Source organism: Pelophylax lessonae (assembly GCF_965119305.1).
Source record: "Pelophylax lessonae genome assembly, chromosome: 4".
Classification (NCBI taxonomy): Eukaryota; Metazoa; Chordata; class Amphibia; order Anura; family Ranidae; genus Pelophylax; species Pelophylax lessonae.
In genome coordinates this window covers 200,567,290-200,584,058 of record NC_138771.1, presented here as the reverse complement: position 1 = coordinate 200,584,058, position 16,769 = coordinate 200,567,290, and the positions used below count along the sequence as shown (strand labels likewise).

Genomic DNA, 16,769 nt, shown 5'->3' with positions numbered 1-16,769 from the left:
TAGGAAGTCCCTGACTCTGCATCTGTTGAATGCAGCAAGGGCATGCATACCTATTTTCTGGAAACAGACAGTGATCCCAACTTACGTGTTGTGGTGTGGGAAGGTCAACGAGATTTTTAAAGATGGAAGAACTGTCTGTCTGCCATATTGGGAAATTCAGAGGATCAAGTTAAGTTGAGATGGAGACCCTGGGTGCAATACTTGGAAGCCAATTCTTCTTAAAGGGAGTTTAAGAGAGGGTCACCCTGGGCGGAGCCTGGTCCAGGCCGCGGGGGGACGGTCCCCATACCCCTTCTGGCGTACGGTAATATAGTATGGAATACATCTTCATACGAAGAAATGTTGGGAATGAGTGTATAAAAGTATAAAAACTTTTTTATTTTTTATTTTTTTGTTTAATTGGGGGGAGGAGGGAGGGGGAGGTAAGGGGGGTGGGGTTTGGTCAGATCATGACAATGTTTGTTTGAAATGTATGTATATATAAAAAATCACCAATAAAGATATAAATTTAAAAAAAAGTGACTAGTGCCAGGTTTCAAATGGAATCCATAAACTTCCAATGTTATTAAGGAAACACTGCAACTGTAATTAAAGTATAACTAAAGGCAAACATACATAGTACAGTACAGATAGTGTACAGAGGGATTAGAACGCTTGTCAGTTTTAACTGCTGTCTGTGCCCCCATTAGGGAGATTCATCTTCTCTATTTGTCCTGTTTAGCAAATTTATTGAAAGTAAAAGAAAATCCAAAATTTTGTGTTTTCCCGAGAAAAGTAACAGGGGAAATCTTCCAATGTGGACACTAGTTCTGGTGACCTGGGGGTCCACAAGGAGTTCCCTATATTTGTAGGGATTTCCTCTCACTTCCTGTTTGGCTATGGGACATGAAGTGAAGAGAAATCTTGGCAAAGGGACACAGATGGTGGAAAAAAAAAAAAAAATCAAACTAACCCTTCCTTACTCTATCCAAAATGAAAAAAAAGTTGTGCCTATAGTTCTACTTTAAAACCATTTCATATACACAGCATACAAGTTTTTTTTAATCCCATTCAGCCAGATTTAATAGTTCATTGATATTGTTAAATAGTAAGACTGCAGTCTCTTGTCACATGATGCTGTGCCATTCAGAAGGATACTAGCAACTATACTTCTTTAGCAACCCACAGCCAGGTAGATTAGATGAACTGGAGGATGATAGGAATCTTTCTGCAAGTGAGTTGTGCCTGGAGTCATATTAGTTGCAAAATGTTCACATTTGCGATTAATATGAAAGATATAAAAAAAAAACCCTCTATGTTTATACCCAGCTTAAGTGTGGTACAGAAATGTGTATTCAACTACAGATATCTAATTAGCTTTATTTTCCTGCAGGGTTAAACGTCTCGCGAGAACACATACGACACATTACCATGCTGTGGAACAATGAAAAAGTGACTAAAAACCCTACCAAAAGTTCACTGCAAATATTGTCGGACTAGCTGAAAAATCCCTAAAAATTGGATTTTTGACTTACCGTAAAATCCATTTCTCTGATGTTGATTGACGGACACAGCTCCTGATTCTTAACCATTGGGTTATACTGCCCCCTACAGGAGAAGGACATGAAGCAAGAAAAAGCTGGACTATGCCTTTGGGCAGTCCCAGAGGGTATGCACCCACTCACAGCTATAGGTACTCCATTTTGTTACAAGCAGTATCAGAAGAAAGCCAACTCCGCAGAGGGGTGGGTGCTGTGTCCATCAATGAACATCAGAGAAATGGATTTTACGGTAAGTCAAAAATCCCATTTCCTCCTTCGTTCATTGACGAACACAGCTCCTGATTTTTCTTAACCATTGGGATGTCCCAAAGCAGTGTTAAACATGAGGGGTGGGAAAAAAGCAGAAAATAATTCCCAATGCTAACCACAGCCAACCAGGTAACATGGAGTTCACCTGAAAAAAACAATACACCCTCAAATAGGACCAGGTCCTCTAAACAGCAGCCAGCAAAACCTTGCAGCCAAAAGAAGCATCCGCAGATGCCAACACATTAACTTTATAAAAATTTTGTAAATGTGTGCACCGACGACCAGGTGGCCACCTTGCAAACCTGCGTCAAAGACGCTTGATGATAGAAAGCCCAGGAGAAACTAAGCGCACTAGTAGAGTGCTCCTCGACAGGGAAAGGAGGAACCTGACCCTGATGCAATAGGCCTGAACCACCGTCTATCTGATCCATCTGGAAATGGTCGCAACAGAAGCAGACAACCCTTTGTGAGGTCCGTCCGTGAGCACAAATGGAGAGAGTCTGACTTCCTAAAAGACTCCGTAGCCCCCAGGTACACCCTAATTGCCCAGACCACATCCAAGGCATGCAAGGTAATTTCCTTCGGATGTTCAGCCTGGGACACAGGGAAGGCAACACAATGTCTTCATTCAAATGACAGTCAGAGACCACCTTAGGAAGGAATGACGGACAGGGGCGAAGCACCACCTCATCCTTGTGAATCGCCAATAAGGTGAACGACAGGATAACGCCGCCAGTTCCAACACCCTGCGCGCAGAGGTGATAGCCACCAAAAAAAGACCACCTTCCGGGGCAGCGCAAGCAGGGAAACCTGGCGGGGGGATGGGGCAAAAGACCCACAGTGACCACTGAACTTATAGAGGGGCTGGCTGGGGGGGAAGGAGGGCCCATGTCCACCCCAAAACCCTCCAGGAGTAGAGGGGGGGGGAAGCTACTTACCATACCAAGAACAGGGTGGGCACCGCTCCAGACAGACCACCCCTCTATCCTAGCGTGGGTGCTTTCGCCAGGAGAAATGCTGCAACTCAGGCCAAAGCCAGGTCGTCTGCGTTCTGGCGAGACATTTAACTGGCAGGCCAGCCCCCGTCCAGTGGGGCTATGTCGCGGCACACCTAGCGCGGTCTGCACGCACTCGCTGACCAGACTGGGGGGGGGGGGGGGGGATCTAGAATATCCAGTCCTTTGCCCAGTCCGGCAATTGATTGTATATTCTCACAGGAACAAAATAACAAAGATAAGAAAAAAATTAAATGTAAAGAGAAAAAAAATCACCAGGAGCAGAGATCCCAGCAAGGAACTAGGTCCTTATTCCTGACTAGGCAGAAAAAAAAACTGAGTGCCTATAGCTGTGAGTGGGTGTTTTTTTCCCCCCTGGGACCGCCCATGGGTGTAGTCAGCCTTTTTTCTGCCTAGTGTCCTACTCCTGTAGGGGGCAGTATAACCCAATGGTTAAGAAGAATCAGGAACGGTGTGTCAATGAACGAAAGAGAAAGGATATATACTTCAGACATCAATACAAAATGACATTTTGTAATACATGAGCATTAAATAAATGACATAAGCATCTGATGAAATGAAATTATGAAGTGAAGTATCTAGTCAATATCACAACTGCAAACAGCATCTAAACACACAAAATGACTATAAAAATGTTGCCATACAGAAACATGTACATGAAGTTAGCCATTACCTCTTTTTCTTCTTTTTTTCCATCTTTTTCAATTTCTCCAAGTCTTTCTTGGCAAGATCTATGATTTCATTGGTTTCCTTCTCAGCTGGAATTAAAGGTGCAGAGAATGGTGAGTGGCCAGAAAAATAGGAAGTCCTCGATGAGGCTCTTGACAGGCTCTTTCGAAGATTTTCATTCACAGCTTCACTTTCCAGCAATTTTGCACTAAACACCAACGAAGTTAAAAAAAAAAAAAAAAAAACATTTAAGGTTTAATAACATGGAAGCACAGCAAAATATTGTCTAAAGTAGGTTACATGGTTTTCAATAGCATAGTTCACACCAGTGCTTGCAATTCCAGAAAAAAAAAAAAAAACATGCTGCATTTTTCCTGCACAGAACTGTACTGGACCATGATAAAAATGCATAAAGGTCAGTGTCACTACTGGTAGCATGAGGCTATACCTGAACCCTAAAGAAGTTGCACAGGCAGTCCAACTCCTCCAGGATGGCACATAAATACGTGCCATTTCCAGGTTTCTCCCAGCACAGTCTCATAAGCATGGAGGAGATTCCAGAAGACAGGCAGTTACTCAAGGAGAGCTGGACAGGGCCGTAGAAGGTCCTTAACCCATCAGCAGGACCGGTATCTGTTCCTCTGTGCAACAAGGAACAGGATGAGCACTGCCAAAGCCCTACAAAATGACCTTCAGCAGGCCACTGGTGTAAATGGCGATGACCAAAATACCAGAAACAGACTTCATGAGGGTGGCTCAAGAGCAGGACATCCTCTTGTGGGTATATAAATAGATAAACCGCGCTAATGCTGACCAAAAGTAAATGAATAATAAAGTAAGCAGCAACTTCAAGTGTGACAACACACCAAAAAAACATAAATATAAACAAGTCGCGCTAAGTGATAAAAAATATATAAATGGAAATTAATGTGAAAAAAAGTCCAATAAATATAGTGAAAATATAGTGAAACATGCTCCAGGGACTCCATGGTGAACCCAGGTACTACCTTAGCAAAATAGGAAAAAAAACCTGCTAAAAAAATTGGATTTTTGTAAGATCTTACCGTAAAATCCTTTTCTCTTAGCTCATTGACAGACGTAGTCCTCTTTGATTCTCATCAATAGGGTTATGCTGCCTCTGCAGGAGTAGGACTAGACAGAAAGAAAAACGTTCTGGCTCCACCCTAGGGGCAGTCCCAGAGGGCATATCCTCCCTCTCTCTGCTACAGGGAATCAGTTCTGTTACAAAGCAGTGTCAGAGAATTTAACCCAACCCAACTCAATGATAGAGGGGCGGGTACTACGTCTGTCAATGAGCTAAGAGAAAAGGATTTTACGGTAAGATCTTACAAAAATCCAATTTTCTCTGTCGCTCATTGACAGACATAGTCCTCTTTGATTCTCATCAATAGGGACGTCCCAAAGCAGTGCCACAAATGAGGGGTGGGATTGACAGAAATCAAAATCCAATCTAGAAGGCCCAACCGGTGCCAACTAGAAGTTTAAAGGCTCATTATAAACAAAGAATGAGACTCAAATAAAAATTCCAACGGAAAAAAACCCTCGAGGTAGACCACTGGTCTCCTCAAATTGCGGCCTGCAAAACCTTGCGGCCAAACGAGGCATCAGACGATGCCATTACATCAACTTTATAATGTTTTGTAAAGGTATGCACCGACGACCAGGTAGCCGCCTTGCACACCTGGACCACTGACGCCTGATGGCGAAAGGCCCATGACGCACTAAGCGCCCGAGTGGAATGCGCCTTAACAGGGAACGGGGGCTCCCGACCCTTAATAGAATAGGCCTGTACCACCGTCTGTCTGATCCATTTGGAAATAGTCGCGGCAGATGCAGGCAACCCCTTTTTGGGTCCATCCGGGACCACAAAAAGTGAATCCGTCTTGCGAAACGAGTCTGTCGTTTTCAAGTATACCCTGATCGCCCGAACCACATCCAAGGAGTGTAAAGCAAACTCCTGATGATGGCTGGGCTTAGGACACAGGGAAGGTAATACAATTTCCTCATTCAGATGAAAATCTGAAATTACTTTAGGTAGGAAAGATGGATTCGGGCGTAGAACCACCTTATCTCTATGAACCACCAGATATGGGGAACGACAAGATAATGCGGCCAGTTCTGACACCCTGCGTGCAGAAGTGATAGCCACCAAGAAGGCCACCTTCTGGGACAACGTAGGTAAAGGAATCTCCCTAATATCTTCAAAGGGAGGTTTCTGAAGAACCGACAATACTAGATTAAGATCCCAGGGTGGTAACGGCGCGCGCACTGGCGGAGCCAGATGTCGCACCCCCTGGATGAAATTCCGCACCAAGGAATGAGTAGCCAAAGGTTTCTGAAAGAAGATAGCTAATGCTGAAACCTGACCCTTGATAGTGCTCAAGGCCAGTTTCTGCTCAACCCCTTGTTGCAGAAAGGCTAATATTCGATTAACCGAATAAGAACGTGGGTGGAACCCCAGAGGTTCACACCATGCAATGTAGGACTTCCATGTGCGATGATAAATCTTTCTGGAAGTCGCTTTCCTTGCTTTAACTAGAGTAGGAATAAATGAAGCTGACAATCCCTTGTCCTTCAGCACCTGGGTCTCAATAGCCAGGCCGTTAAAGCCAGCGATCGTAAAGCAGGATGGAAGATCGGTCCCTGAGACAGTAGGTCTTCCCTGAGAGGAAGTCGCCACGGGACGTCCGCTACCAGCCTGACCAAGTCGGCGTACCAAGCTCGACGAGGCCAGTCCGGAGCTACCAGGATTACTGGAATTCCTTCCCCCTCTATTCTGCGAAGAAGTCTTGGCAGTAACCTGAGAGGAGGGAAGGCATACATTAGCTGGTATTGTCCCCAAGGGGCGACCAGTGCGTCTGCGGTCTCTGCTAGAGGATCGCGGGAGCGAGCCACAAATCTCCGTACTTTCCTGTTGAATCGAGATGCCAACAGATCCACATCCGGGGTGCCCCAACGTAGGCACAACTGGTGGAAAACTTCTGGATGGAGAGACCATTCCCCCTGATCCAGAGTCTGACGGCTGAGATAATCTGCCTGCCAATTCTCCACCCCCGGAATGAACACCGCAGAGATAGCTGGAACAAACCGTTCCGCCCAGCGAAGAATGCAAGCCATACGTCTGTCAATGAGCGACAGAGAAATCCACACCGCCGCGCAATCTGAACCACAAGTCCCAGCACACCAAGTTGCTGCTATAGCAGAGAAGAGGGAGAGCCGTTTACACCCACAGGGACTTGCCACCACAGACCCAGGTACAGAGCAGAGCGTCCAGCTGCACGCTGTGCGGTAATCAGAGAGAAAGAGGAAGCGCAAGCGATGACACTAGAGGCCCGCCGCCAAATTACCGATCTGTAGGCTTCAAAAACATGGCCGCCGCTTTATTCAATGGGATACTACAAGAAAATGGCCCAAGTATAAAGGTGTGCCTGGGTCGGTAATCCCGACTCTGCTGAAGGCTAGGAAGTCTACCTCTAGAAAGGTTAACCATCATACTTGGAAAGTTTACAATTCGTGGTGCGAGTCAACTGGTGTTCACCCTCATTCTTTTTCGGTGGCTCAGATTTTGACCTTCCTTCAACAAGGTGTTAAGCGGCAGTTGGCCTTGAGTACCATCATGGTTCAGGTGTCTGCCTTGGCGGTTTTCTTTCAAGCGACCCTTAGCCACTCATTCATTGGTGCATACTTTTATTCTAAGGTTCGACACCTGACTCCTACGGGAACGTCTCCTCTACAGTCGTGGGATTTGAACTTGATGCTCTTAGTTCTTGAAAAGCCTCTCTTTGAACATATTCAGGAGATTCCACTGCTTACGCTGTCTCAGAAGGTAGCTTTTTTGGTGGCCATCACCTCTGCTCGCAGTGTGTCAGGACTGGTGGCGTTCTCTTTTCGCACCCCCCTATATGGTGGTCCACAAAGATAAGGTGGTTCTTCGTCCATGCCCGTTGTTCCTCCCTAAGTTGGTCTTTGACTTCCAATGAATGAAGGCATTGTGTTGCCTTCCTTGTGTCCCAGACCCAAACATCCTAAGGAAGTTACGTTGCATACCTTAGATGTGGTTTGGGGCGATTCGTGCATATCTGGCAGCCTCAGTCTTTTCGTAGGTCAAACTCACTATTTGTGATCACTGACGGGCCAAGAAAACGGCTGTTCGCTTCTTCTGTGACCATTTCCAGATGGATCAGACGGACAGTCTTCAACAAGGTTCTTTCCCCTTTCCAGACTGTGGAAGAAAGGTGCTCTTCCGCCCGTGAGACTACTAATGATGTTATCCAGGGTAGCCCCAAACAGGCGATCGCCTTGGAGTTTGAGCTTTTTTAGAAATCTGTTCCGCAGACCAAGACTTAAGCCACAAAACACGCCTAAGTACCACTGCCAAAATAGATAGCTAAGAAAGACAAACTGCAGCCCTTAGACCAATTAATCCAACTCAGCAAATGCAGGAGGAATCTGCTCACTCCCCTCCCAGCTCATGGCGCACAAGTTTAGGCCACTTGGTCAGAGTTTGCTACACCAGGACAAAGGCCAGGACCGGCATCAACGATGAACCAGCAATAGTGAACACATTGAGAGCCACAGACTCTGCCTTTCTGTCAGCCAGGTTTTTAAAGGCCGGGAAGTCCTCTAGCTGAATCATGGATCATGGTTGCCTTGCTCATCCTTGAGATAGGGGGTCCACCACTGGTGGGCCAGTCCACTTCTTGAGGAGTGACTCTTCAAAAGAGGAATTCACCGCAAAGCGTTTAGGAACCACAAAGGGGCATTTTGGACACTCCCAATCTTTACAGACAAACCTGGGATATGGGGTAAGAGAACACCTTTGCCGCACAAAACGGCTTGTGGGTGCCAAAGAGGACAGTCACCTCTGCAGCAGCTTCAGCTACATCCTCCATCTTTAAAGTTTCCTGCACGGATGCAATACGTGCGTCAACCAGTACCTTCTCATGCACAGCCACAGGAGTGGAGCAATCATCCCTCACTATCTGATAGATAAGGAAGCGTGGCTACAGGACCCGCAGGGTGGTCACGTCCACGGCAACAGAGCCAGATTCAGAATCAGATGAGGCAGGGGAGGACGGGGGGCGCGGTTTACTAGTCTTATGCACAAGCGCCACCTCCTCCTGGAAAACACAAAAAAATAAATAAAATAAATAAAGCCCCGCACAGAAGGCGCCGACTGAGTGCCCACGAAGGGGCCACCAACTGAACCCCGCGCAAAAGGGGTTTGCCCTCTGATGCCCCTCCAAGGAGGCCCGTATAGGAGGCCGCAAAAAGAGCTCCCTTGAGGGGGCTGCCTGCGTGAAGCAGGTAGTCCCGCAGGTAGGATACCCCTATGGTCCCGTACCACTGGGAAGGGTTGGTGCCCAACAGAATAATGGCTGCTACAGCTGCCGGTGAACTGGACCAGCCCCACAGCGTCGCCCGTCCCGAAGGAGATGGCCTAGTAGGCCTATAGTGTGAGGGGGGCCAGTGCGCCCGCTAGGTACCTAGGCCAGGGGGAAACAGAGGCACCAGCGTCCCCAACAATCCCCACAAGAGCAAGTGCAGAAAAGGCAGCTCACAGCCTCACTCGATGATGGGGTGGGGAAGAACCCCACAGGAACCGACCACCCCAGGATTACCCCGGCCCCACACAATATCCAGGGACGGAGAGGAAGGGGCCCTGTACTATCGATCCAGCAAAAGCACGCGGGTAACACTCCCAAGACAGAACCTCCTCCCAACCGAAGTGTGCATGGGGGGGGGGGGGGGTCTGTCGACCAAGGCAACACTGTAACATGGACTATCAGCATGCGGTCATATGTGCCTCCGCAAGATGTTTCACTCGCTGGCCTCCCCGGTCCAGGATAAGGTCTGTATTGGCCCATGCAGAGCATAGCTAAAGGTCTGCGTGCGCTCGCTGGCCAGACTGGGGGGAGCAGTGGATCTAGATTATCCAGCCCCAGCAGTGGATTGTAGATCTCACAGGAAAAAAATCAGGAGACAAAATGCCATTTAAAAGGAAAAAATTGCCAGGACAAAAGATCCCGGCAGGGAACTAGGTCCTTACTCCTGACTAGGCAGAAAAAAACTGAAGGCCTATAGCAGAGAGAGGGATGTATACCAGCTAGGTCTGCCCATAGGCGTAGCCAAGTCTTTTTTCTGCCTAGTGTCTTAATCCTGTAGAGGGCGATATGTATCAGTCAATGAATGAAAGAGAAATTCTAATTTCTTAATTGTACATCACAGGACATAGAGGACTTATCATATTCAGTTTTTGGGATGTTTGAAAAAAAAAAAATCATTTTCACTTTTTGGGATGGCCCAAAGCAATGAATACGAGGGGTGGGCTACACAGCAACAAGGCAAGACACACCAAAAAGAGAACACTGCAAACCAATCTGCAAGATCTTCTGCCCAAAACAGGGGTCTGCATAGGCAATAACACTTACCTGGTGGAACTTGGTAAACATGTGAAAAGAATACCAGGTAGCAGCCTTACAAACTTGCACAAGAAAAGCTTGATGCTGAATAGCACAGGAAGCACTAACACCCCTGCCAAATGGGCCTTGAAAGGAGGGTTGACGGGATCTTGTTCTTGATAACATATGCCTGAGAAATGAGCTGATAAATTCACTTAGAAATAGTTAATTGAGAAGCGGTCTGACCATAGCAAGGACCCTCGGGTATAGCAAACAGGGACTCCTACTGCTGAAGTAATGATGTAGATTTCAGATACATTTGAACAGCATCCAAAAAATGGCATCACAAATCCCTGTTTCAGTTGGAAAGAAGAGGACCGAGACCTTTATTCCATCTCATCCTGGTGAAGAACTAGAATCGTTCATTGCAGGAAAGTGCACACAACGTCGAGACCTTATGTAGGTGATGTCAAGGGAATTACTTGGAGAGGCTCAAAAAGGGGAAGCCTGCAAAATAGTCAAGACCGATATAAGGTCCCCCAAGTAGACAAAGAGGGCCATGCGGGAGGAAAAAAACGTGTGTGCACCAAGTTATCATGCTCCTTTTGAACACCACTACTGTGGTAGTGTGCTCCATACCAACAGACAGAAACACAGCCCAAATGCATAGGGACACTAAGTGCAAAGATTCCCACCTGCTTCCCTGGACCTTTAGAGCACCCTGCCAGTAAGTTCACCTGGTACGTGCACTGCACTCAGGAGAAAACTGCCAATCCTGCACCGAACAGCAGCATTACAGGCCTTCCCCACTCTTGCATGCATAGTTTAGGTACAGACTGCCAATCCTGCGCTAAGCAGCATCATTACAGGTCCCCCCCCCCCCCCACTTGCATGCAGATTTTGGGTATAGTCCCTCCTGGTCTCCTGGCTAGAGCGACTGATCCGCACACCCCCTGCCCAACCAAGGGTGTTAAGAACAGGCCAGGATATATGGGAATCATGCCCCACAAAACAGATATAGGGAGGCACATCCATCACCTAAGGACACTAGCTAAAACCTGAGGCTTAGCTGAGCTGGGAAGGGTTATGCCTGGACATTACTTTTTTTGGCCATTAGTTATTTAGGCCATTGATTATTAACTATATAAAATTTAGAACAGCTTTAAGTAATAAAAAGGTAGCTAAAGTAAAGCAGATGTCATAAGACAACAGCAGCTACTAGCCTATAGGTAATAGAAAGTAGGTACCATGGTAAATGATATGTCCACATCCTTTGTTATGTGGAGTAGATATATTATTTCAGCAAGTGAAAAACTATGCAATACCTCTATATGACCAGGAGGTGGCACTATTACCCAAGTTTTAATTACTTTTTTTATGGGAAGAAAAAAAAAAAAAAACACTACATAACACTATTAGAACATTTACATTTTTTTTTTTTTTTTTTTTTTTTTTTAGGACAAGCTTTTAAGACCCACTCTCTTCATGTGGTAAAATTTTGTACGAAATCTCAAAATTAACAAAATAAAAAAACAAAAATGTATAACAGAGTATAACAGAAAAGAGGAAACAAAAACAGTTATAAAAATGCCCCAGATAAACAGTGGTAGGCTATTAAAAAAGGGGGTAGGGTAGGGATGTAAAATGGTCATATTGAAATGGAACTAAAAGGTGAATACTATCCATCAGTTCATTGTGGGTGCTGGCATTTTCTTCTTGGTGCCGGTCTTCGGGCCTCTTTATTTGCCGATGCGGGATGACATCACTCCAGTGCATCCGCAGGAGCTATTCATCTCGGCACAGTGCTGTAAGCTTAGCTGCACATGCACAACCCAGTTTAGAGCTTTTGGAGAAGACAGGTAGGGACATTTTATTGCAGTAGAGACGTTGCATGTCTCTTCGACAATAAAGGCCTGCCTTTTCGCTGTTTCTTACAGCTGGACTTAAGTTTTGCGTTCATTTAATAAATCTGCTCTGCTTTTGTTGATTTCTGTTATAAGCACATCCACTCTTTCCTTCACAACGAAATGAACATATAAATAAAAAGTCAAATTGGTAGTTCGGTCAAACAGTAATCGCAGTCTATTGAAGTAGTTTACATCTTTTAAAAAAAAAAATCTTACCGGAGGTCTTCAATTTCTTTTATATAATTGTGAATCATATTGCTTATTTCTTCATTTCCATCACCTGTAAAAAATAAACTTAGATGTTTATACAAATTCTGTAAAAAGACAAAAAAAAAATAATGATAAAAAAAAAGATAAAACACAGAATTATAAGGAACACCAATTCATCACTGGCAAAAAAAAAAACACACACACACATTTTTGAAGAATTAAAAGAACCACACATCCCACCCATGGTTTAGCCAGCTCTGAAAAATGTAACCTAAAATCCAATTTTTAGCCAAATTCCGTAATACAATAATGACCAAACATTCCATGTAGAAGTCTTTGAACTTGATACATTTAACAGGCAAAAATTATTTCTGACAATATTTTTGGGGTAACACTATATTGAAAAATCAACTGCTCCTAAAACTCAAATAGTAAAATTATATAATTTTATAATCTACAACTAATGTAAATTACTGTTTCTTTTTATGGAACGTGTTTGCAGTATTTGACTTGCCTAGGGCTATATGTCATGCTAAGTTATGGTCTCCTGAACTGCACTCCTATGAGACAGAAAGTAGACTAATCTAGCAGTGTTTCGAGAATATCTCAGCTGCATTGCAAATGTATGTTTTCAAATCATCAAAAGACTGAACTAGTTGTAGTTAGTTACATTCAATATGACTTGCTTTGTAATGTTAGAGACCTAATCGCAGATTATAAAAGCAGCTTGCTCAGTTTTACCTTGGATAAGCAGCAAAAACATCTTTAACATTACAGAATAAGTCCAGCTGTGTTACGAACTACTACTAGCTATAGCATGACCTAATTCAAGGAGAACTTTCAGGGCTCATAAAGACTTGCAGCTGGGGGAAGGTAAAAAACACATGGTCGAGCCATGATTTTAGCTCCCCTGCAGCTTCACAGCCGGCTTCCCACTGCGCATTATGAATGGTCCCCACAGCTACCTGGGAACTGTGATGTGTCCCAGAAGGCCGGGAGCCAAACTTCTGATCAGATCGCCAAGACCAGGTACCAGCTCCTGCCCCCACCACCAAAAATTATTGTCTATTGTTGAAGAGGGGGGGGGGGATGCAAACAAGTGGAACTTCCCCTTTTGGGTAAAAAGTGCCATGTTTTTTTCTGATCTGAACACAGGTGCATTGTTTATGGAACAATCCACACAGCTGAATAAAGTTCAGTAACACAGCAATGAGTACAGAGTCGTAAAATATAAATAGAAAATTGACATTTGAGTGTAGTAATTTAGATGCACATGCGTGTATATGGGTGTATATAGCAACACTGGCAACTGGAGAGGATAAAGACGAATTTTACACATGTATACGCATATGCATGTTTATGTACATTTATGCAAGGTCTTTACAGAACATTTTACTCAGATCTGTCAAAGAGATCCTGACCATAAGGGCCGGTTCACACTTTTGCGAGTGCGCCGATCGCATGTAATTCGGAGCGCACTGCTCCTTCATTACATGCGATTGGAGGGGCGGATGCGAATTCAGCCATACACTTTGTATGGCTGAATTCGCACTGTATCCGCACCAAACACGCACATGACCCTTTTTTCCAGCCGCATCAGGATCGGATCGCACAGTGGTTCACACTTGTGCGATCCGATCCTGTGCGAACTGTCAGATCGCACTGCGATATGCGATCAAACTGGGGGTGTCGTTAACATTTCATTGACACCCCCTGCGTATCGCATATGGCAGTGTGAACTGCCAGGGGTGCGTTTGCGATGCGGGAACAGGCTGCGAATTTGCAGCCTTCCCGCATCGCACAAGTGTGAACTGGGACTTACCATCAATAAATAATTAAGTCCATGTGCAAGAGGGCTTAAAGTATGGCCTCATGCACCTAGAATGTAAAAAAATAAATAAATAAAAAATGTTTCTACAGGTGCTTGATTTTTTTTTTTTTTTTTTTTAGCCTCTAAACACACCTTTATGTTAACCTATGTGTCCATGCAGACATAAGCATTTACAGGTGTGTTAGAAGAAGAGTGTTTAAAGTGAGCATTGGAAGGGTAGATCAGGGAACTGCTGACTGACAGTCCCAACTCTCTGCTCAGAACTGAGAGATTAGCAGTGTTTGATCGCTCAGTTTTCATTGCAGAGCTAGCAGATCGATGCTGCATCCACATAGGAGAGTATAAATGTTTTTTTCACAAAGCAATACTTCTCTTTTAAATGCCCAAAAAATAACCAAAATGCTATACCTGCTCTTGCAAGCACTTGGTTGGCCTGATCACTCATTAGTTGGGTGAGCCTTGTTCTCAAAGCATCAACAGTTTCTTGCATGGCCTTAACTCTCATCCGTAGATTATCATTTTCGGTTTGTAACATTGCATTCTCATGGAACATGTCATTAATACTCTCAACACCATCTTCACCAATAATTCTTTTACCCTAAAATTTCCAGGAAAGGAAGACAAAAAAAACTCAATAGTGTTTCATATTTCCAGTGCAAAACAGTAAATCTTAACAATGACATTTTATATACGTGTTGTACATGAGTTGGCATTCCCTGTTCCCTGTAAATATGCTAACAACTGCAAAAAAGTATAATAAATTCCTTTCGCACCGTTTTATATTCCATCAACTCTATCTGGAGTCGCGTTAATTCATTTCTCAGGGCATTGATCTGCTGACTGGTTCGGTCCTGGTTCACCATGACCTTGTTCTTGATATTACGAGCGCGATTAGCATACTTAAGAGTATTCAGAGTTTCCATGAAATCCCTGTCCGAGGGACTGACACATGCGATCATAACAGTTTGACTAAAAAAAAAAAATGAAATAAAAAAAAGAACATAGAGGGTTATTAGGTGAGGTAACATGACATTACAAAGAATGAGATTTAGAATTGTTTAAAGTGACCTAGCCTAAAAATTGTTTCTAATGCAACAACTGTGCTAAAATGCTGTTTTTTTTTTTTTTTTTTGTGCCTGCAACTACCCATGTTGGTCTTCAAAACATACCTTGCTTTGATTCTCCACAGGTATCCCTTTCCCAGAGTGTGCATGTGGTCTTGCCTTTAGATTAAGCCCTGTCCCACCTGACACTAAGAGCCCCCCTTATGTCATTCAAACCCTAACTACCAAGGCCTCTTCTTCCCTCTGAAGTTCCAGGCCCAAGACCCCACATAAATTAGTTTGAAGACTAACAGTGGTACTTTTGGGAACCTCAACATACCTAAACATCAGTATCATCACTTTGGAAAACCGGTTTACTTAAAGGCCATGTCTAACAAAAAATAACCTGTACGTATTACACTTAAAAAAGTTTGAATATATTTTTTTGCATTGAAGCATTACGACTGTGATCAGAGGATTGACTATTCCTCCAGCCGAGGTCCGTGCCGAGGTCCAGACTCACTTATGGAGCTGGAGGAAGCATCAATGGACTACAAGAGCAGTAAGGCCACCCAACTAATGACCTTACTATAGAGAACTGAGTCCCTTCGCCAGGGCCATCTTACCGAATGGGCATGCTGGGCAGTTGCCCGGGGGCCCCACTTGACGGGGGGCCCCACCAGCCCAGTGACCCAGCCCCAGCCAAGCTTTAGTCCGGATTCGCATGTGCATCCCGCCACCGAACTTATCAAGTGGCAAGCATCTGTCAGCCCTGCACTGCTGTCAAGCCACTTGGGCCATGGAGGGGGAGCCCACAACTGCAGGAATGCCTGTCCAACTCCACGGGAACAGGCACATACAGGACAGTCGAGTCAGACTCCCGTCCATGTGTGTTTTCACCGGACCTAGCCACCAAACTTGGAAGCTGGCATTAGCCTTGCACTGCTGTACCAATAAATTTAGCCTTATGGATTATTTGCATTTTTATTCTGGTGGGTGATTGTGTAGGCAGGGGCCCCAGTGCACTGCATTGCCCGGGGGCCTATAATGCTCTTAAGATGCCACTGCCCTTCGCTGCAGTGGCAAATGAGACTTGATGTTTTTTCCTTCAAAAGATGTCTGAATAAATGACAAAGAATACAGATTTCACTATTTTATATTTAAGGTTGTAGCAACTGTGGAACATTTCTAATACACTAGTTTGAGATTTTAATATAGACTTTATCTTTGACAACTGTTCAGGTCTCAGCTTCCCACTGCCAAAAACATGCTCACAGCAAAATAAAAGATTTGAATATTACGTCAGCCGTTTTATTTCTTTGGACTTACTAATACCATGGACATACAGTTTGTCAGGGACTCTGTGTAGACACTTCTCCCTATATAGTCAGTTTCAGGTATCTGAATCCACAGTTACCTGCACGCACAACAACACTGCATTTACATGTACTATGACAGGGGTGCTCAACCTGTGGCCCGTGACCTCAAACCAGGGAAGTGCATGCCCATGCTCTGGGATGGCTGGTTGGCAAGCCCAGATCACGATCAACAGGTTGCCCGACCCGCCATCCCAGAGCATCAGAGTGCATGGAGCCAGCGTCGGCAGTAGGGGAAATAGGTGGCTGCTGAGGGAGCAGAAGCTGCACAAGCCAATGTTTCCTCTAGTGCTGGTTTTGTCCCAGGCAGAGTGATACCAAGTGCACTTTGTCGGAGACCTTTCTAGCAGCCTGGAGAGCGATCCCAGCAGAAGGTGGAAGAGGAAAAAGGTCAGTGTATTAAACATCAAATACACAAAGGGTTATTAGGCTGCTTTCACACTGATCTGCAGGTGCAGCGCATTGCACATGTGGCTTTCCTGCGAGTTAGCTGCACTAAGCCATA

The 16,769-nt window shown here is 44.9% G+C and overlaps 1 protein-coding gene across 6 annotated transcripts in view; it reads right to left on the bottom strand.

Annotated features, from left to right (window-relative positions):
- The window catches only part of KIF21A (kinesin family member 21A), a 303,313-nt gene that overhangs the window by 165,726 nt on the left and 120,818 nt on the right, over window positions 1-16,769 (bottom strand). For all 6 annotated transcript variants that reach the window (XM_082254436.1, XM_082254439.1, XM_082254440.1 and 3 more), the window contains exons 8-11: window positions 14,619-14,814; window positions 14,254-14,443; window positions 12,021-12,084; window positions 3,480-3,683 (exon numbers count right to left, since the gene is read on the bottom strand). In XM_082254436.1, the coding sequence (XP_082110562.1) occupies window positions 3,480-3,683; window positions 12,021-12,084; window positions 14,254-14,443; window positions 14,619-14,814 (654 nt within the window). The remainder of the gene's footprint in view (window positions 1-3,479; window positions 3,684-12,020; window positions 12,085-14,253; window positions 14,444-14,618; window positions 14,815-16,769) is intronic.